The 23,431-nt window shown below is 38.9% G+C and overlaps 1 protein-coding gene across 47 annotated transcripts in view; it reads left to right on the plus strand.

The window, feature by feature from the left end:
- Positions 1 to 23,431, plus strand: part of NRXN1 (neurexin 1) — a 1,213,652-nt gene that overhangs the window by 1,064,752 nt on the left and 125,469 nt on the right. For all 47 annotated transcript variants that reach the window (XM_042861199.2, XM_042861202.2, XM_042861206.2 and 44 more), the window contains one exon: positions 762 to 1,081. In XM_042861199.2, the coding sequence (XP_042717133.1) occupies positions 762 to 1,081 (320 nt within the window). The remainder of the gene's footprint in view (positions 1 to 761; positions 1,082 to 23,431) is intronic.

Genomic DNA, 23,431 nt, shown 5'->3' on the forward strand with positions numbered 1-23,431 from the left:
AATCAGACATCTTTTTTTGAATTCTTTGTCTCTGAGATACTCAGTATGAACCATGCATTTCTTTTCAGTGTTTATGTCGAAGGAAAATAAACATTCAGATGTGAAAAGGAAACAATTTATACACTTATATATAGACATATGACAGATATCTGAATTACTGCATTAGAACATACTCATTAAAATTAGACTTCACTTGACTTAGTAAAAGGTTTGCATACACACACACACACACACACACACGAACCAGTGTGTGTGTGTGTGTGTGTATATATATATATATGTGTCTATATACACACAGTTACTTAAAATGCTATAGTGCAGGTGTTATATTGGTGTGGAAAATCCTTGAAATGTTGACAATCTTGGTGGATGGTGGAAAGTAGTTTTAAGGAATTAGAAATTTTGCATTCTTCACACACACACACACACACACACACACACACACACACACACACACAAAGGCAAAATGTAGGTAAAAGGGAAGACAATCTCAGTCTTATTTGCAATATTAAACAAATTTATAAATATACTTGATTGGCCTTTTAGCAAAAAACAAAACATAAATTAAGAAATTACAAATATTTCTCAATAGTTATGCATTTCATGGACACTTCATTAAAAAGCAATGAATTATGAGTCTAAATTACTCTCTTATAGTTTATTGCTCTCATTATTCACCCCATGCAAATTTGTTAATCATCCTCTTAGAGTATAGAGTTCACAATCAACATTTTTGCATGTATGTAATATTATCTTTACAGGGCGTCAGCTTACAATCTTCAATAGCCAAGCAACCATAAAAATTGGAGGCAAGGAACAGGGTCATCCATTCCAAGGCCAGCTCTCTGGTCTTTACTACAATGGCTTGAAAGTTCTGAATATGGCAGCTGAAAATGATGCTAACATCGTGATAGAAGGAAATGTGAGACTTGTTGGTGAAGTGCCTTCTTCTATGACAACTGAATCAACAGCCACAGCAATGCAGTCTGAGATGTCCACGTCAGTTATGGAAACTACCACCACTTTGGCCACGAGCACTGTCAGAAGAGGAAAGACCCCTACAAAAGAACCTATTGGTCAGGTTAGTCAACCTTTATATACTTTCCAAATATTTTCCCTTCTTTGTACGTCTGGACTTTCCAAAATTGCGTTTGCTCTAGCGATACAATTGTTATTTTTAAACAGCACTTTTTCCTTTGGTAGGTAATACTGATGGACTTCAGCAAAGAAGTGTGGGTTTTAAAGAGGTAGTTGAAATGAAATAGTGTGGCTAGTTGGTCCCTGGGATATAGTAGGGAGTTCTAAGCTGAAGGAACAACATGAAAGAAAGTATGAAGATGAGAGTAGGAGATGGTGGGAAAGAGGGCATTAAGATTCTAGAGTTTCCTTTCAAAGATAACAGTATGATGCACTTTCTTAGAGGGCACGATGCATCCTGACAGGTATTAACTTCAAGGAGAGTTGAGAGCTCTTTGCACCTCCAAGACTGAAGCTCCAAGTCAGAGAATGTTATTTACTGTTTGCTGAGGTTATTTGCACCTTGTCAATTTAGTGATACATTTAGTAGCTTTCAGGTTTTGGCAGGATCTCTTTCTGTTGTGTGGGAAAAATTGATTATCTGAAAAAAAAAAGGGGGGAGGAGTGAGTTCATCCAGCACTTTAATCATCTGCTTTGCACATATCTTGTGTCACAATATTCAAACTCTGTGCTTTAGAAAAATATAATTTAACGGGACATTTCTTTAGCAGATAAAACTCTTTTGCATTTGTCATATTCTGCTTGTAACTGCCTAAAAAAAGATTTACATTGCCAAAAGGTCGTCATACTGTTCGTTTGATTCAGATGATCACTAACAGGTTTTCACGATGTGCCTCTAAACCATAACTCTTAGGCTGCTGAGGTCAATATGTGGGACAAAGTGTAAGGGAAAGTCACAAGTTGTTGTGGGAGCAAGAACTTGGAATGCTATGTGGATGGTTATATAACCAAGGAAACAGAAGGATCTAATGGTTAGAGTAGGGAATTTGAAGAAAAGCTGCCTGTGTTCTGTTTTAAACTGCCATTTACTGTGTGACCTTGGACAAGTCTCTTAACCTTCTGCTCCTCCGTTTCTTCATCTGTAAAACTGGAATAGTAGTTCTTCAAACACATAAGGCACTTAGAGACATTTGGCACTATAGAAGTAAAAATAATGGTAATAATAATTATTGTTATCTTGATAAATCAGGCCCAAAATTTAGGTTAAAAATCACTTTTGATGCAACTTATCTGTGTGTATCTTTATATATACAGATTACAGCTGCCAAGCGATTAACAGTGTGATTAATCACGATTAATTTTTTAAAACATAATAGAATACCATCTATTTCAATAGTTTTGGATATTTTCTAAATTTTCCACTATATTGATTTCAATTATAACACAGGATACAAAGTGTACAGTGCTCACTTTATATTTATTTTGTATTACAAGTATTTGCACTGTAAAAAAAAAAGTAGTAGTATTTTTCAATTCACCTAATACAAGTACAGTAATGCAATCTCTTTATCATGAAAGTTGAACTTACAAATGTAGAATTATGTACAAAAAAAACCTACATTCAAAATTAAAACAATGTAATTTTTTAGAGCCTGCAAGTCTTACTTCTTGTTCAGCCAATCACTTAGACAAACAAATTTGTTTACATTTGCAGGAGATAATGCTGCCCGCTTCTTGTTTATAATGTCACCTGAAACTAAGAATAGGCGTTCTCATGGCACTGTTGTAGCCGGCGTCACAAGATATTTTTGTGCCAGATGCACTAAAGATTCATATGTCCCTTCAGTCTTCAACCACCATTCCAGGGACATGCGTCCATGCTGATGATGAGTTCTGCTCTATTACAATCCAAAGCAGTGCAGATCGATGCATGTTCATTTTCATTATCTGAATCAGATGCCACCAGCAGAACATTGATTTTCTTTTTTGGTGGTTCGGGTTTTGTAGTTTCCGCATTGGAGTGTTGCTGTTTTAAAACTTCTGAAAGCAAGCTCCACACTTCATCTCTCTCAGATTTTGGAAGACACTTCAGATTCTTAAACCTTGGGTCGAGTGCTGTAGCTATCTTTGGAAATCTAACATTGGTACCTTCTTTGTGTTTTATCAAATCTGCAGTGAAAATGTTCTTAAAATAAACAACATGAGCTGGGTCATCATCCGAGACTGCTATAATATGAACTATATGGAAGAAATGTGGGCAAAACAGAGCAGGGGACATACAATCCTTCCCCAAGGAGTTCAGTTAATTAACGCTTATTTTTTTAATGAGCATCATCAGCATGGAAGCATGTCCTCTGGAATGGTGGCCGAAGCATGAAGAGGCATACGAATCTTTAGATATATCTGGCACATAAATACCTTGCAATCCCAGCTACAAAAGTACAAAAGTGACACTGTAAATAAGAAGAGGGCAGCATTATCTCCTGTAAAGGTAAACAAACTTGCTTGTCTTAGCGTTTGGCTGAACAAGAAGTAGGACTGAGAGGACTTGTAGGCTCTGAAGTTTTACTTTGTTTTGTTTTTGAGTACAGTCATGTAACAAAAAAAAAATCTACATTTGTAAGTTGCACTTTCACGACAAAGAGATTACACTACAGTACTTTTGTCAAGGCTGAATCCCCACTCTGTCACTCCGAGTGCAGAAGTGGGGGCCCGCAAGGATTTTAAAAATTAATACTTGCCACTCCCGGCTTATATTACATTCCCAGGGTTACAGTTTTTTTCTGCCCTTGGCTTGGTAAATGCTGCCACCACCAAATGCAAAAAAAAAAAACCCTTTGAACCCAGGAAGGAGCACTTGGGAATTCCTCCCTGTGGGGTACCCTCAAGCCCTTTCACACATACACATCCGGGAAAAGCTGAGAAAGAAAACAAAGGAAATTAGTTGTGGCTATCAGCTAATCAAACAACATGCACAAACCTCTTAGGACACTAAAAATCCAATCCTGTTCTTAAAAAAGGTAAATTTTATTAAAAATAAAAAGGGAAAAAATACATCTGGAACTTAGGCTTTTTGCTGGTTCTTAAAAGAAACAATTACAAAATTTAAGCACCCAAAACAGCTTTCTTGGGGGTTCAGCTTAAAGGTTACAAGCAAACAAAAGCATCTGGGGTTAGCACAGAGGAGACCCACAAGCCAAAATAAAGAAAATAAACCTGAATACGTCTAGCTAAACATTCTGATCTACTTACACATTTGGAGTTCAGATAAGTAGTTCTAGGCCTGATCTGATGATTTATGATCATACCTGTCTTAAGCTGCTTTCAGCATTGCTGCCCTGACCCTCCAGCCCAGAGAACAACAGACAAAGGGAAAGTTTCTTTCCCCATTTTAAAAAGTTTTAGCCTTCCCATTGGCTCTTTTGGTCAGGTGCGCACTTTTTTCCCCCCTTACCTGGGAGACTTTTAACCCTTTACAGGTAAACCAAGTAAAGAACAGCTACCGACAGCAAACTGGCTGGATGGGTGTCCATCAAAGGGAGCTATCCCCTCACTTTATTTATCACAACTTGTATGAGGTGAATTGAAAAATACTATTTCTTTTGTTTATCATTTTTACAGTGCAAATATTTGTAAGCAAAAATAATATACACTTTGATTTCAGTTACAACACAGAATACAATTGTAGCAGTTCCTGCTCCTGGCCCCTCCACAAATGCAGTCAGAGACCAACTGAAGTGCAGCACCCGTGTCCTTTTATTGTTTGTGTCCTTCCCACCACCTACTATTTACGAGTATTTACAGAGACCAACACTCCTGGAGACTACTAGCTTCCCAGCCAGCAGGGATCTAGAGCCCACACTCCTCCGTTTCCTGTCTCCTCCTGCTTCCTGTCTCTTAGCCAGCTTTATAGGGCAGGCTGGCTACCCAGGCCTGCAGGTGGATCCACTCTGGTAATTAGGGCGTGGCCCTTCAGCCAATCCAATTAATACCCTTCTTCCTCTGGAACCGGGCTAACTGGGGCCTGGCTTGCTTCTCCTAGCCAGCACCATTACAACAATATATATGAAAATGTAGAAAAACATCCAAAATATTAAATACATTTCAATTAGTATTCTAGTATTTAACAGTGCAATTAAAACTGTGATTAATCACAATTAATTTTTTTAATCGTGATTAATTTTTTGAGTTAATCGCGTGAGTTAACTGTGATTAATCGACAGCCCTAATATACTACAAGTTTATTTATTTGTAATAGCAATGCATATGAATTTGAAAGCAAAATTCACTAAAAACTGGCAAGAAACACAATGGAAACAGATTGTTCTCATTGCCATGGCTCAGAGAAATGCAAAAAGTCACTATACATAATAAAGCATAAATTAGATTTTATTTTTGTTTGTTTCAGTAATCTAAGATTGTTAATAACAGTACAGGAAATGAATTTTTTAATTAATATCACCTTTGGAAGAAATGGGCCTGTATGCTTTCATCTCCCATTGATGTCAGTGAAAGCTGAAGACATCTCGTAGCTTGCAGAAAACCTGCATTTAATAGCTGTTTCCTTTGTTTATTATCCTCTCTTATGCTTTGTTTCTCTTCTGCATATAAACATAGTCATTGTCTCTCCAAAAATGTCAAACATCAATATTTGATTTTTAAACGAGCATTGTATAATGCACAAGAAGGAAAGTTACCTTTCGATCATTAAATTAATTAGATTATCTAAGAAAATAGGCAACTAGACAGCAATTGCTAATGAAAGAAGATTACATTATTTATTACAAGCTAGTGCATGTTTGAAGACAAAAATGAGCTGATAGAAGAAAATGATCAAATCAATTAAGGGTTATTTGCTTTATTTGCAGGGATATTAATTCAATTAAAGATTACAATATCCATTTTTAAAAGGATATTTTAAATATTTATATAAATGTTTTAATTCAATAATTCTAGAAAGAAGACTGTTCAAATTGGTACAGCATGCACTTTCTATCCCACCTCTAATTGCTGCAATATATGCTGTAACAAGACGGAGACGACACTTCCATGAAATGTGTATTTCATGTTGTGATGTGCATGATTCCAGGAATAATGAGGTCTGAGTGTCTTTAAAAAAAAACATTTTGTCTCAGAGTCTACTCTAAATGGGAGTTTTGCATGTTTAAGGGATATATCATGTGGTAGCATTGGATGTTTTAATGATGACATATCTCAAATATTATTAATTTATAAATTTGGATTTTCAGAGGTAAGTAAGGTGCCCAAATCCTATTGAAAGTCATTGGGAGCTGGGTGCCTAATTCCTCTCCATTGAAAATTCACCCCACTCCCAATATTATAACATCTATAGGCCATAACCATTGTACTGCTCAAATACATAGTAAATGATAGATCCTGCCTCAAAGAGCTTACAGTGTAAAAGAAAAGATGTAACAGGTGGGTGAAGCAAACAAGGGGTCACAGGTATGAGTGGGAAGATGCAGTAACTACAATGGCAGAATATTTTAGCATAGACTTTGTGCGTAGTTGATAGGTATAATAAGTCAATCACTAACAGCAATTATAGTAATCACAACTCACAAAATGCCTAGCTGGTTTCAGATGTCATACCAGAATTCTACATTTCACATTTCTCTCTGAGTATGAAGAGATTTAAAACCTGATCCTGAAGCAGAACTCCCACTAAGTTCAATGAAGATCAGTACTAACTACTCTGAGTCTTCAAAAATCATGAGTCAGATGCTAAAAAATCATGAGATTGTCCTAAAATATCATGCCTTTTTTTAAAATAACACATTGTGGTTTTTTTTTTTCTTATTTGCCTCTTGCTTTCTGAGTCTTTAACGGTCACATTTTCCAGCTTTTCCTTCCAATCATGAAGGAAATAAATAAAAAATAAAATGAGAATGAAAACATTACTCCAATGATTGTATCACATGATATAACTCCAGCAGCTAAGGCATTAAGCAAAATATTTTAAATTGCAAGATCCTCAATAAAATTGCAAAATTTGGCAATACAGGAAAGGTTTCAATTGGACTTTAAGTATGAGTTTTGCCTGAATAAGGATCGCAAGATCAGACCTTTAATACTTCCATGATTGTCTTCTGTGTGGTTGTGTGAACCTACACATTAACTGGAAAATCCCAAGCTAAGTAAACAAAAGTCAAAACTAACACGCTCACTTCTGACCCTCTTCTACGTACGTGATTGCAGCAGCCAGTTTTTAAGCCCCAACCATAGCAGCCCTGCTGTCATCTGCTGTAAACTGCTTCTGGCACGCAAAGAATGGTTGTTTTTATTTTTCCATCCATTTCAGTTTTGTTTTCCTCAAACAATAATGCTGATCCATTTACACAGCAATTGCAATATACCTTAAGGTGATTGCATGTTTTGGAACAATAGACATAGATTTTTGGTCAAGCAGAATTAAATTGGTTTCATTTTAAATTGATTAGCTGAAATTTGGTCAGTGGCTCTGGAGGCATACATCAGGTAAAGTATACAATTCTTTATGTGTATTGGAGCAATACATATAAAGGGTATTCATCAAAGTAGTATAGTGACATGCTTGGTTCTGTACCTTACCATTTAATTAAAATCAAGCATATTTTAAACGATGGGGATGTTTTATGAAAATAGTTTGATTTTAAAACTGAGTAGATCATTTTTACATGGGTTGGTAAATCTTAACATATTTTATAGTGACATATTTATAAGGAATCAATGTAGTTAGCAAGAGAGGGAGCATTATTCGCCTATCTATTTGAATTAATAATTGAAAATTATCTGTTGGATGGTTTGCATTTTTTCTCATAAACATTTTCATGTAGGTGCTCCCTGTCCTCTCTATGTCGGTCTCTCTACATATGACATACCCCAATCAATGACACATTGGCCCCACTAGGTAAAGTTTTTCCCTGTGGTTTGGTAACTCACAGAAGTTCAGCTCCAACAGCTACACACCAGTGTCTAATGAACCCCGTAGAGTCTGGCATCCCTGTCATCAGCTCCACCCCTTAGACAAGCTTTGATGGTGACAGAACCCTGGAATTTCAGCTTTTGGGGTTGAATCTTTTTTGTGCTATGGTATATCTCTAAACATTCTGCCTGTGGAGGTGATAGTCATTTGATAAATTGTGGAACCATGTGATAAATCGCAGAGCTTTGTGAGGAACTAATTTATCGTGCACCTTTGATCACCTCCCCTATCTTCTGCCCACTAATCAATCTCCCCTGGGATTTATTGAAGTGTTCTGACTCCCTCAACAACATTACACAGAAAAATCAACGTGGCAGAGAAATGTTTCTTCCTTTCCACATCCCCATATCCCCTTTCTAAAATGTTACCTGCCCAAGACTGGGCATGGGTGAGATTCCTTTGGCCAGTGACAGCTTTTCTATACCTAAAAATACCATGACTTTAAAGTCCAGTGTCACCTCACCTGGAAGGAACAGAACTGGAAACATTTTTGATCTTTGTGAAGGAGAGATGCCCAATAAACTGAGCAGTCGCAGTTGCAGGGTCAGGATCTGATGGACTTTTTAAAGTTGTGACTTGATGTGACATTTCTGTGTATACAAAATCTATTTTAGGGCCATTTTAGAGATTTTTGTGGCATTCATGTACAATGGGCCTCATGTAAACAAAGGCACCTCGCATTACAGATGGAGCAATACAAAAATAGTCTCAATAAAATGTAGGAAAAACTCCAAAGTAGATTTTCTGTAGTGTACATGTTTATACAGAATACATGCTGCTGGCGTGTGGGGTAAAGGTTTTGCTGGCACTTGTCTGGGATGGTCCGCACAACTCCTCTGGCTTTACCACTCATGAGTGGACTGTCCCAATCTCATCCCAATAACTCTTCTTTCCGTGCTATTATATATATATACACACACACACGCACATATATAGCTAGATATAGTATAACTCCAGTTATCCATATTCCCTGTATCCAAAAATCCTAGTTATTTGAATCCAGAAGTGTCCCTCACATAGCTGTATGTTAGTTTTGATGAAAGTTTTGGATGTCCCCCCAGTCCATTCAGATAAACAGGAGTGTACTGTATATAGATAGAGGCTGAGATTTTCAAAGGGGACGAAAGGAGCCAGGTGGGTAGCTCCCATGTGGTACCTTTGAAAAACCCAGCTCTAGATTCTAGATTAGTAAACAGTTCTGATGCTTTTCTATGAAGATCTGTTATTAAGGAGGTCATCACTATAGTTAAGCTTCAGTTCTGTTTTTCATTTAAAGCAGAGATTCAATCTCCTTGTTATATATATAAAATACAGCGTATGCGCCACAAACTTACAGCATTTACTATCTGAATAAAAAATGATAGTGGGGGGAATTTACAAATAAACCCATTAATTACTTTACGTTAAAAATAATTGAAAACTGAGTCCTTTAAGAAATGTTGTGTCCGTGTCTTTTCTTTGTCCTTGAATAATCTTAATAATGGAGTTACACAGCTTTCCATATAGCTTAAATTAATTGAAATCTTGTGTATGGGCTATATATGAAGAAATTAGGCTGTCATTAGGCTAAGTAATTAATTATTGTTTTATCTAATTTGTAGGTAATTAGCTAAGGTAGCTCTTAAGCGGGGTCTTCATGACAACAGCAGTAACTCTTCCAAGCCTTGATCCTGCAAAATACTGAACACCCTCAACTTCTATTGACTTCAGCAGGAGTTGAAGGTGCGCATCACTTTCTAGGATTGAACTCCCAATCACCTCCCTCTATAGCTAATTGTATGCAACAATTCTGTTGGTTGTGATGAGTCAGTAGTACAAAGGAGATTGGACACATGTCAAGTGTTCTCATTGATAGATTGTTTGTCACTGCTCTTTAAAAGGTTCAGTGGCAAAATTCTAGCTTGGAAATCAGTGCTTGAAAGGCTCCCTATTGTACTGCTACCTTGACTCAACCAAATACCAAGCCATGACCACTAAGGAAATTGAGGCATAAGGACAGTGGGAATCCTGAAAGTGCAGAGACATTAGGTCTCAGGGACTGAGCACACCTACCCTTCCTTAGCTCCAGCTGCTGTGACAAAACCCTCTAAGCCAACCAATAAATCAATTGCAAATTGTGGGCCATTTTGGCTGCTTTGTGCTGCTCTGTTGATGCAAAGCATCTAGAAACCCAACTTGTGTGCTCTGAAATTTCCAGACAAAAATCTGTCTGATCATGGAATTAAGGTTGAGAGCATATATGAATAACTTAAGGGTAAAAACATTACAGGGATGCTGGAATTATTGAACAATCACATATTACAAACTCAAGAATTTCAGATTGAAGATTACAGCTAAAAGAAATTCAAAAATTCTGAAAAGGTTCAGAAAAGGGCAACTAAAATGATTAAGGGTTTGGAACGGGTCCATATGAGGAGAGATTAAAGAGGCTAGGACTCTTCAGTTTGGAAAAGAGGAGAGTAAGGGGGGATATGATAGAGGTACGTAAAATCATGAGTGATGTGGAGAAAGTGGGTAAGGAAAAGTTATTTACTTATTCCCATAATACAAGAACTAGGGGTCATCAAGTGAAATTAATAGGCAGCAGGTTTAAAACAAATACAAGGAAATTCTTCTTCACACAGCGCACAGTCAACTTGTGGAACTCCTTACCTGAGGAGGTTGTGAAGGCTAGGACTATAACAGAGTTTAAAGAGAACTGGATAAATTCATGGTGGTTAAGTCCATTAATGGCTATTAGCCAGGATGGGTAAGGAATGGTGTCCCTAGCCTCTGTCTGTCAGAGGGTGGAGATGGATGGCAGGAGAGAGATCACTTGATCATTACCTGTTAGGTTCACTCCCTCTGGGGCACCTGACATTGGCCACTGTCGGTAGACAGGATACTGGGCTAGATGGACCTTTGGTCTGACTCGGTACGGCCTTTCTTATGTTCTTTTGTTCTAAATATGTCAAGATATGGAGATGCACACTTAAGGTACTCAAGCAACCTTAACTCAGCCCTGAAGTTACACCATGAGGGGGAAATTATGAAAAAATCTATCTTTAAAAATGAATTTTATCTAATCAAAGACTACAAACATTAAAAAAGGCCTTAATCATAGTCACTACAAAGCAGAGTTAAGGTTGTTTAGGTACTATAACTGCATTTTCATACCACAACATATTTGGATTTCTTTGAAGATAACATTACATCCCAGTATCAGAGGGGTAGCCGTGTTAGTCTGAATCTGTAAAAAGCAACAGAGGGTCCTGTGGCACCTTTAAGACTAACAGAAGTATTGGGAGCATAAGCTTTTGTGGGTAAGAACCTCACTTCTTCAGATGCATCTTGAACTAGAGGTTGAGAATCTCTTCTAGGTATCATTAAGAGACATTACAGAGTTATGGCACACATAGACACTGTAGTAGAAGGAGAGCCTGAGACATAAGGCCCTGTATCAGAGACCCAGTATGTGTGTCAGCTATCTGCGCAAAGCTGGGACGGCACACAGAAAGAACACACAGGCAGCCAAACATTCGACAACAGCCACTTCATAACATTTTGGCCTCAGAAGGAAAAACTTCTCCAATTGCTGGGAAAATGTCAGGAATTCAAATATACTAGTGTGTAATGAATACTATAGCTGCTAGCATGTCACCCACCATGGTCAGTAGTTATACCTCACACCTGGCGTATGGACAAGAAAATACAGGCCTCTGACACTGTGAGTAGAATGTTTTTTCTTTTATGTCCTTTGGGCCTGGTAATATGTATTACACACTACAACCACGTTGGGCATGCTCCTAATTCTGAATGTTAAAATTGCCTATTACAACTATAAGATAAGGAAGGAGCAGCATGGAAGTGTACCAGAGAAAATCCCACCCATCCTATCTCAGATTGGGCTGACTCAGGCAATGAATTTTTAAGCTCTTAGAGGAATAACAGAGCTCTGATAGTGGATGATGCCCCATTCCCTCCCCCACCACCCCACACACACAGCGAGGAAGCTGAGGGGGTGGATTTTCAAAGCTCTGAATGCTGTTTTAAGACAGGTATTTCCCATTAAAGCCAATGGGAATTGTCATGTACCATGATTCATAAGCAGGGTTTGAAAATGTACCCTCTAGTGTTTGTGCACAGCAAAACATGTTTGTATAAGAAATTACAACACTGTTGTTATCTCAAAGTACCCATTTTGTCTTCAATATAGATTAATTTGTTGCAAAATCGAAGCTGCTTTTTAAGATCATTAAGACCAAAAAGGGATCTGACACCATTAATAGTGTCTATTCCATAATCCTTTCATTTCAAAATGACCAAACTCATTCAAACTCAAAGTTTGCTTTTTTTAAAAAGTCCCAAATTGATATCTTGTAATCTCAAATTTCAGCCCATGGCAACATTTTTAATAGCTGGATTATAAATCCCAGAAGAACTAAGCAGAAATGCCAATGTCAGCATTTTTCATAGCATACTTTTTGTTCTTCCAACATTTTGTATCTGTCATTTGATCACAACAGTATTTCAAAGCATCAGTTTTCATCTATCTTGTCATTTCCAAGACTAGCAGCATCCAGACTGACTGAGTGACGTTTTGTACAGACAATATTTCACTCAAATTACTACATTTACAACAATCTGTCTGGGATGGCTTCCATTGGAGGAGCCATCTAGTATCAACTAGGGCTGTCAAGCAATTAAAAAAATTAATTGCGATTAATCACATGATTAATCGCACTGTTAAACAACAATAAAATACCATTTATTTAAATATTTTTGGATGTTTTCTACATTTTCCAATATATTGATTTCAATTATAACACAGGATACAAAGTGTACAGCGCTCACTTTATATTTATTTTTATTACAAATATTTGAACTGTAAAAAACAAAAGAAATAGTATTTTTCAATTCACCTAATACAAGTACTGTAGTGAAATCTCTTTATCGTGAAAGTTGAACTTAAAAGTGTAGAATTATATACAATTATATAAAAACCCTGCATTCAAACATAAACCAATGTAAAACTTTAGAGCCTTAAGTCTAATCGGTCCTTCTTGTTTAGCCAATCGCTCAGACAAACAAGTTTGTTTACATTTGCAGAAGATAATGATGCTTCCTTCTTGTTTACAATGTCACCTGAAAGCGAGAACAGGTGTTCACATGGCACTATTGTAGTTGGCAGCACAAGATATTTACATGCCAGATGCACTAAAGATTCATATGTCCCTTGATGCTTCAACCACCATTCCAGAGGACATGCATCCATGCTGATGACAGGCTCTGCTCGATAATGATCCAAAGTAGTGCATACCGAGGCATGTTCATTTTCATAACCTGAGAAAATCAAAAGGTTGATTTTCTTTTTTGGTGGTTTGGGTTCTGTAGTTTCCGCATCAGACTGTTGCTCTTTTAAGACTTCTGAAACCATGCTCCACACCTCATGTCAGATTTTGGAAGGCACTTCAGATTCTTAAATCTTTGTTTGAGTGCTGTAGCTATCTTTAGAAATTTCACATTGGTATCTTCTTTGCATTTTATCAAATTTGTAGTGAAAGTGTTCTTAAAACCAACATGTGCTGGGTCATCATCCTATATGCTTTAGGGGGTCATCACCCATCATGCTATAACATGAAATATATGGCAGAATGTGTGTAAAACAGAGCAGGAGACATACAATTCTCCCTCAAGGAGTTCAGTCACAAATTTAATTAATGCATTTTTTTTAAACGAGCATCATCAGCATGGAAGCATGTCCTCCGGAACGATGGCTGAAGCATGAAGAGGCATATGAATCTTTAGCATATCTGACATGTAAATATCTTGCGACGCTGGCTACAACAGCGTCATGCAAACACCTGTTCTCACTTTCAGGTGACATTGTAATTAAGAAGTGTGCAGCATTATCTTCCATAAATGTAAACAAACTTGTTTCTCTTAGTGATTAGCTGAACAAGAAGTAGGACTGAGTGGACTTGTAGGCTCTAAAGTTTTACATTGTTTTCTTTTCGAGTGCAAGTTATTTAAAAAAAACCCTACATTTGTAAGTTGCACTTTCATGGTAAAGAGATTGCTCTACAGTACTTGTATGAGGTGAATAGAAAAATACTATTTATTTTGTTTATCATTTTTACAGTGCAAATATTTGTAATCTAAGATAATATAAGGTGAGCACTGTATACTTTGTATTCTGTGTTGTAATTGAAATCGATATATTTGAAAATGTAGAAAAACATCCAAAAATATTTAATAAATTTCAATTGGTATTCTATTCTTTAACAGTGTGATTAATTTTTTTGAGTTAATCGTGAGTTAACTGCAATTAATCAACAGCCCTAGTATCAACCAATGTTTGTTTCCTGCTAAATATTCCATATCCTTCATCTGTTCTCTCTCAATGTCCTTCAGACTACACAAATATAATTATTTCAGGATTATACTGAAATTGGATTGTTTCAACCAACTGAAGTATGGTGATGCAATACAGTTAGTGATCCATAACTGTATGTTTACTTCTCCATTATGCATTTTCTCATCTTGACTGGCTGAGAAGGTCTGATTTGCACTATTTCTTAGTATCTGTACAGTATGCAAACCTTTGTACTGTGGCTCAGAGCCATTGTTAGCCAGTCAAAGTAAATGGATTAGCAGCAGGAGCGGCACCAGGGTTTTTGGAGCCCTAGGCGGGGGTCCTTCCGTGCTCCAAGTCATTGTCGGCAATTGAATTTCTCTCTCCATAGGTTGTTGTGGGTTTTTTTGCAAAAAATTTCCAAAGGTCTTCTTTTCATTCACATCAGAATGAAAACAAAAGTCCAAACCTCAATTTTTTTCTGAAGCAAAACTTTTGTTTCCTGGCCTGCTCTATTCATCATATCACTTTCACAGATTATAGGTGTTAGCAAGTGCTGTGTTCTGGAAAGACTGTCCCCACATTACTCCCTGTACTTCTGCCCAGATCTTTGGAACAACCATCATAGAGACAGCCTCCAAATCTTTACACTATCTTCGAGTACACTGGGGCATGCCTTTGGGAGCATTACTTAATATTTTGTAGAGTTCCAACTAGACAGAATGTGTTCAATAAAGCTGATAATTCCTTATAATAATACTGAGTCTTAGTTGTTTAATTCCAGGCTCCCAGATGTCTGGGACTCTGCAATTTGAACATACTTACCTAGATCCAGTGGAGTTTCTGTTTAATTGGTTTAATCCATATATAATCATGACCTATGCCTGTGTATACCATACCACAAATGCATTGAATTTATTAACAATAAGTTCACAGTTATAAGATACTGGATTCCAGCAAATATACACACACATGCACGTGTGTTTATATATGAAAATATTATGCTTTCAGGTGTTGGAGCAAAATGTCATTTATCCTTGGTATGAACTAATGTAACTACAGTAGGATGAGTATTAAAGTACTGCTCCTGCATATGTTATTGACCTGATATAACAATATATTTCATGTATACCAGTGTCTTGGACATCCATGTGATAGTGATGTTAGTGGAAATGTTTTCTGGAATTATTCATTCAGGGATTTTATGAAAATATGACACTGTAGCACAGCATCAGAGATAAAAGCAGCAAGTATTGTAACATTTCCCCTACAGAACAGAGGACAAGGGATATCTGCTTCTTAATCACAGAAGACCTCTCATATCTAACCCTTTGCAAAAAAAATTTAGAATACCATACAGAAATAGAAAGGGTTTTGTCTATTTATTCAATATAATATGGATGCTATAAACTTCTAAAGAAGTCCTACTATGTGAGGGAAAGTATTTAATTTCATATCTTGATATATTAAAAGTGGCTGTCAGATTTGCTTACCCTGTGAATGTAATATATTCTAGGACTGTGTTTTTTTCCATAAAAGGGAGTTAGCAGATGTCTGACATGATAATTTCCCCATATGGCAATTTTATTTCCTTTTTATAACAATATTAAAATGGTAATTCTCAATGCTCAGTAAAATTGTTAATCTTATTAGGTGGAAGTATTGCCAGACATTTCAAGAGCATTAGTGCTGTAGAATGGTAGTACTCCATTTTAACTTAATGTTAAACTCTGTAAAAGTCATGTCATGTTTACCACTCTTAAATCCTGGACTGACAAAAATGGGCTAGGTCAGTGGTTCTCAAAGCTGGTCAGCCGCTTGTTCAGGGAAAGCCCCTAGCGGGCCGGGCTTGTTTGTTTACCTGCCACGTCCATAGGGTCGGCCAATCGCGGCTCCCACTGGCCACGGTTCACTGCTCCAGGCCAATGGGTGCTGCAGGAAGGGCGGCCAGCACATCCCTCAGCCCACGCCGATTCCCGCAGCTCTCATTGGCCTGGAGCGGCGAACAGCAGCCAGTGGGAACCGCGATCAACCAAACCTGCAGACACAGCTGGTAAACAAACTGGCCCAGCCCTCCCGGCTTTGAGAAGCACCCGGCGAGGTGACTTAATGGGACTTTGCCATCTGTAAATTGTGCAACTCAAAATGATGGTTAAGGTGATGATTCAGTTACAGAGATTTTATTAAAACCATGCCCATGTGGGACATATCCCAGTTGGAGTTTAGGACAATACAAGGCAGGACACAATGCATCACTCTATATTTGTGGCGGCATGCTGGATCAAGGATTTGGCCATGCTCAGACTCTGCTCCTCATATCTGGGAATACATTTTACATCACTGTGCTGTAGAGCAGGAATAACACACAGGAAGCATATGGCTGACCCTTGGGTATGTCAAGATCCCATCTATCCCAATGCTTCCACCCATTGTCGATTCAATTTCCTGACCTAATGGCACTCCCCAGTTGAATTATGCAAAGTATTGTGCCATCCATGGGGATCTGACAAATGGAGCTTCCTGGAATTCCATGGAATTTCAAAGAGATTTAGCTGCCTAATTCCCCCCCCCCCCGACTCCTTTTGAAAATCCCAGCCACAATGATTAGCCAGATAGGGAAGAGGTAGGTGGCAGGTTTTCACTCAGAAACCTTGGCAAAGCCTGTCCACAGAAATAGGCTGGAACCAATATCAATGTAAACTAGACAGACAAGGCAAAAGACATTCAGCAAGCCTTTAAGGATATTAGATTAAAAGGTGAGTGACCTATAGAAACTCTATCCAGGTACTTAAATCAGGTAATGCTGATCAGGGCATACACCTACAAAAGCAGGGAAATAGAGAGTGAAAATCTAGGTTGACATTCTGACCTTAACTCACAGTGGTTTAAGAGGAGAAAAGGCCCAGTAGCTTAGGTTAAGATCACTATGTCAGCATGGATTTGCTTACAGAGGTGTATATTAAGACAGAGTTTTAATACTGTATTACCTAGATGCAGGTTGTAGTAGCTGAAATCCTTTTGCTTACTTACAGTCGTGTAAAAAGGAATTAAAATCCACATGTTGATGATTAAGCCATATGCCGTCTTCCATTAGTGCACTGTGGCCCCAGTTCAGGAAAACATTCTCATTCAGGGCAGCACTTAACCACATGTGTGATTTTAAGCACATGCTGAAATGGAGATGTATTTAACTAAGTGTTTCAGTCCATTCCTGAATCAGGAACTAAGTGGGGAATTTAGCACTGCCAGTTCCAATGCCATGTAGTACCTGAAACAGGGTCAAATAGAGGGGAAGTCTGAAACCTTTTATAGACACTAAACTCTCCTTCTCTCTCACTCAGTCTCTAACACAGAAAGATTTTTTTTTTTTTGCAATTAAGTCACGATATGAGCCAGGGCCAACTCCAGGCACCAGCTTAACAAGCAGGTGCTTGGGGTAGCCAAGGGAGAGGGGCGGCACCTGCGGCAATTCGGGGGCAGCAGGTCCCTCACTCCCTCTAGGAGCGAAGGACCTGCCGCTGAACTGCCGCCGCCGATTGCGGCTTTTTTTTCCCCCCCCAATTGCCGCTGCCGATCGCAATCGCGGCTTTTTTTTTTGGGCTTGGGGTGGCAGAAATGCTGGAGCCGGCCCTGATATGAGCCATGATTCCACTATGTGAATCATTCATTTTGAAACAGAATGTTAAATGAGTGCTTTGTTTAATTTCCCAACCAATTCACAATCAAAATTTTAAAATATATTTGTGTAGATTTACTGCATGTGATGTACATTAACCCAGTGGTCTAAAATAGGTAATTAATAATTACAGTGTTTCCCTGATTGTGGTCTGTGGTCCATGGAAAATTTGCTGGTGATCCACAAAGTTGGCTAGTTACATTATGCTGGCTCTCCTTGTTTCCAGCTGCTACATCACATTAAAGATAGTTAAGAATATAGAAATACTTTCCAGATACCACTTTTCCATGTAAGCTATTGCTTCAGTTGCCATGGAGGTATCATACTGTCACATTTGGGAGGGGCAGCAGTCTGTGTAATCATGAATGAGAGGGACAGTGGTCCCTAAGGCAGTCTCTTTATCAAGACAAGGTCCACACAATGAAGAAGCTTTGAGATCACCTGGTTTGTGAGACAAATAAGATAAGTTAACCATCTCAGAGTATTCTATAGCCCAATCAGCACTAATGGAGCTGATGAAGTTGTCAGATGTTAGCAAATAAAACACATCTACTTCAACTAATGTAAAGGAATGATTATTTCAGGTGTTTAGATGAGCTCTGACAATCTACTATGGTCAGTTTTGTAAATTTTAGCATCATTCACATCTGTATGGAGCTCTCATGACCATACACATGTTCCCCAACCTTGAGGGGAAACGGGGAGAATAATAGTTTATTCTGCTTTAGTAATTCAGTCCTTGCTTTTGCTGTTGAGACTGCCAGCAGCAAGGGTGCCATGTATTGCTAATGGTGGTGGGTTTTGTGATGTGAATACTTCTCCTCTGGGATTTGGAGTGAGATCACCAAACTGATTGCACACAGGTGACCAAACAGACATCAGATAGTAATAATTTTCATCCACCTTCCATCTGGGCTGGATTTTAATCACCAAGCTAGAGGTAAAAAATGTTATAGCCCTTTGCCCTGAGATGAACTATGCAGTGTCCTAATATTGTGATGCCCTTTCCCGTAGAAAAAAACAAATAAACAAAAGAAAAACTATTGTAGGAGTGCAAAACAGCATTGTATCATTACAACTCAAAAGCAGGGCCCTTGCCACCTAATTTCAAAATGTGGGAAATAGTAATTACCATTATTCTATTCAAAATTCTTCTGTAGCTGAAGGGCTGCATTTTTGGGGCTTGAATCTTCCATTCTATTGAAGACAATGAAACTTAACCTTCACATCAGCGACAGCAGGAGTGGGCCCTCCTTCATTATTGTCTTAGCCATTTCTTTCTAGCAGGCAGACACAGATCACATTAAAATGAAAAGTCAGTATAATAGTTTTATATCTGTTTATGGTCAATACCTTGTATCCACTCAAATCACATGAAAAGGGCTCGTTATAGTAACCAACTCTTAAATTGACTGCATTTGTATTTTTCTTTTCAGTGTGGAAGATTAATCCTATATATGAACAATAAGGTTGGGGCTCAGATTTATACAGTGTTTAGATTTGTTCCAGTCAGTAATGGACATAAATATTAGTAGATTTTTTAAAAATCTTATGAACCATCCTTGATCCTATGGTTGATGTGTCTGCCTGTAATCTTTTTCTTAGATTGAAAAGCTGACAAAAGCATCTGGGTTTCCCTGGCAGTAATTAGGGCAAGCTTGCTGCCTGCTGTGCTGAAAAGTAGCTTTGAGATTTGAGCCTGAGGAAATGCAAGTGAAAGATACAGACTGGCGAGAGTGCCAATGCTATAGAACCATCACATAAGAGAACAACTGTATCCATTTGTGTTTAGCTCATCCACTTATTATTTTTTCTCTCATATCAAAATCTTTGGTCAGTATTCAATCATCATATCTATTTACCTCTTAGAATTCCAAACTCAGGTCCAGATTCTGTTACACTGCTTTGAATCTGGAGTTGTTTCCATGAACCAACCCGAACAGAACTGTTGAAGACGTTGAATTTTAGATTGAAAACCTTCCTCTAACCCAAAATCTCAGCCAGGGATAACTGCAGTGGCCTCTCAGTAAATCTGCTGATGAGAAATAAATGGGTAATGAGTAGCCATGACTTTTCCTTAGTGTGACCAGATGTCACGATGTTATAGGGACAGTCCCAATATTTGGGGCTTTTGCTTATATAGGTGCCTTGTACCCCCCATCCCACCATTCCTATTTTTCATACTTTCTGTCTGGTCACCCTACTTTTCCTCCAACCTGAAACTGAAGCATTTTCAAGGAATAGGTGGTAGTCATTATAATTTCCTATCCAGAAAACCCACCTCCCTTACAAATGGTTTGCTTTGAGCAGATAAGTGAACAGTGCAGGGACTACATCTAACGTACAGTTTTGCTTGCATCTTTATTAGCCTCCATATACACTTGTGCTGGATTAGCAACAATCTTGCACACCATATAAGGACTTGCAGGATCAAGATGTAAGTGTCAGATTGCAAATTACTACATCCCACACAATAAGCCATGATGAATAGACAGATACTCTGGTAATCCATTTACTTGGAGGGTTTTTTGTGGGGAGAAAATAACTTTATGATTGTGGAGCAGATTGTGTCTAGTTCCTATATAGATTTGTTAAGGTGGAAGAGGGCAAATTAGCCTGCTCCCTTCTACACATTGCCTGGTGCAGGAGCCAGTCACAATTTGTGAGGTCTTGTTCTTTAAGAGTATTCAGACAGTAGCTGTGAATTTGTGAAAATGTTCTCAATGCCTAATGAATTCCAACATGCCTGATTATTTGTCTGAAAATCTGTCCTGTTGGATGCACAGGTGCCGTGCTCTAGAACAGCTCTGAACTAATCTCAGGTAGGACTCTCTTCAGTGTAGCAACCCCTCAGGGCATGCTCTCACTAGGGTAAGCCTCCTTTGCTGCAGTGCCTCCTGGGACTGACGTCGGAGCCTTCAGCACCCCTGTTTCATGCCATGAGCTCCCCAGAGTGAGTCCACCTGAATAAGATACCTGGGGAAGCCTTACATGCCCCCAAAGGACATGCACCCCCAACTTCTGCAATCAGCAATGACTCTGAGCCAGCATTGTAAAACAAAAGGGTTTATTAGTTGTCCGAAACACAGTGTAGAACAGCTCTTTGTTAGCACAGAAAGCAGGAAGTTACAGCAAAATCCATCTTGGTCAGGCCCAGAGCCCTTGCTCCCCCACAGAGAACCCAGCCCAGGAGACTGACCTGCTTTCAACCCAAAGTCATTCCCATTTGCCCCTCCTCCCTCCTTTGTTGTCTTTCCCAGGCAAAAACGGTCACCTGGTCTCCACCTCAACAATTTGTTCTCCAGCTCATCATAGCCAGCTGACTTCTTGCAGAGGGTGGGGCCCCTGGCCATCAGTTGCTCATGTTACAAAATATTTGGCAATTGTCTGAGTCCAGGCAGCTCAATGGCAGTCACACCTGATCCTGTAGGGGTCTCTGCGAAGATTAAACACCCTTGTTCCACCACCTAGTTAATTGAATAACACATAGGGGAAATTGAGACACACACAATATTCATACAAAACATTAAGAAAATCCCCCACTTTGTTACATCATCCTGGAAGTTTATTAGGTGTCATGCACTGTTTGCTCACTGTTCATTAGTATTCTGTTTCAAAAGTTTCAATCATCCTGAGCAAAAACAATACCATGGGAATTAGGTGATCAGTCACACAAGACAAGATAGGGCTTGATTCTGCACCCACTGAAGTCAGTAGCAAAACTGCCAATGACTTTAATGGTGTAGAACAGTGAATTGTTGCTGAGAACTGTTTGCACACCAACCAAATGCTGAAAATTCTTCATTAAATATTTGTAAATAAAAGATACAAGTGAAGAAATTAGAAATGAACAATCTGCAGACAGAAAAAAAGGATAGATTTTGTAAATCACTATTATTTGCAACAAATAATTTGACCAGCTAGTTCACAGGAACAAAGTTTCCTATGTAATATCAAACCATGCTGGCATTACTGAAGAGCAAATTTGTTGTAGTAGCTTTGTTTTCTTTAAATAATGGTCATTGTTCTTAGTCGTTACCTCTAATTGCATCATAGAATCATAGAAGATTAGGGTTGGAAGAGACATCAGGAGGTCATCTAGTCCAACCCTCTGCCCAAAGTACAACCAACCCCAACTAAATCATCCCAGCCAGGGCTTTGTCAAGCCAGGCCTTAAAAACCTCTAAAGATGGAGATTCTACCACATCCCTAGGTAACCCATTCCAGTGAAATAGTGTTTCCTAGTGAAATAGTGAGATAGTGTTTCCTAATATCCAACCTAGACCTCCCCCAATACAACTTGAGACCATTGCTCCTTGTTCTGTCATCTGCCACCACTGAAAACAGCCAAGCTCCATCCTCTTTGAAACCCACCTTCAGGTAGTTAAAGAATGCCAGCAAATCCCTCACTCTTCTCTTCTGCAGACTAAACAATAAGTCATGTGCCCCAGCACCTCATAGGTTTTGTTGCCCTCCACTGGACTCTCTCCAATTTGTCCACATCCTTTCTGGGGGGGGGGGGGGGGGGGGGCAAAACTGTATGCAATACTCCAGATGTGGCCTCACCAGTGCTGAATAGAAGGGAATAATCTCTTCCCTCGATCTGCTGGCAATGCTCCTACTAATGCAGCCCAAGATGCCGTTAGCCTTCTTGGCAACAAGGGCACACTGCTGACTCATATCCAGCTTCTCATACACTGTAATATCCAGGTCCTTTTCTGCAGAACTGCCGCTTAGCCAATGGGTCCCCAGCCTGTAGCGGTGCATGGGATTCTTCTGTCCTAAGTGCAGGACTCTGCACTTGTCCATGCTGAACCTCATCAGATTTCTTTTGGCCCAATCCTCCAATTTGTCTAGGTCACTCTGGACCCTATCCCTACCCTCCAGCATAGCTACCTCTCCCCGCAATTTAGTGTCATCTGCGAACTTGCTGAGGGTGCAGTTCATCCCATCATCCATATCATCAATAAAGAATTTGAACAAAACTGTCCCCAAGACCAACCGCTGGGGCACTCCGCTTGATACCGGCAGCCAACTAGACATCGAGCTGTTGATCACTACCTGTTGAGCCTGACAATCTAGGCAGCTTCAATCCACTTTATAATCCATTCATCCAATCCATACTTTTTAAACTTGCTAGCAAGAATACTGTGGGAGACCGTATCAAAAGCTTTGCTAAAGTCAAGATATATCATGTACACCACTTTCCCCATATCCACAGAGCCAGTTATCTCATCATAGAAGACAATCAGGTTGGTCAGGCATGACTTGCCCTTGGTGAATCCATGTTGACTGTTCCTGATCACCTTCCTCTCCTCCAAGTGCTTCAAAATGGTTTCCTTGAGGACCTGCTCCATGATTTTTCCAGGGATGGAGGAGAGGCTGACCGATCTGTACTTCCCTAGGTTCTCCTTCTTCCTTTTTTAAAAGATGGGCATTATATTTGCCTTTTTCCAA

This window comes from Chrysemys picta, chromosome 3 (genome assembly GCF_011386835.1).
Source record: "Chrysemys picta bellii isolate R12L10 chromosome 3, ASM1138683v2, whole genome shotgun sequence".
NCBI lineage: Eukaryota > Metazoa > Chordata > Testudines > Emydidae > Chrysemys > Chrysemys picta.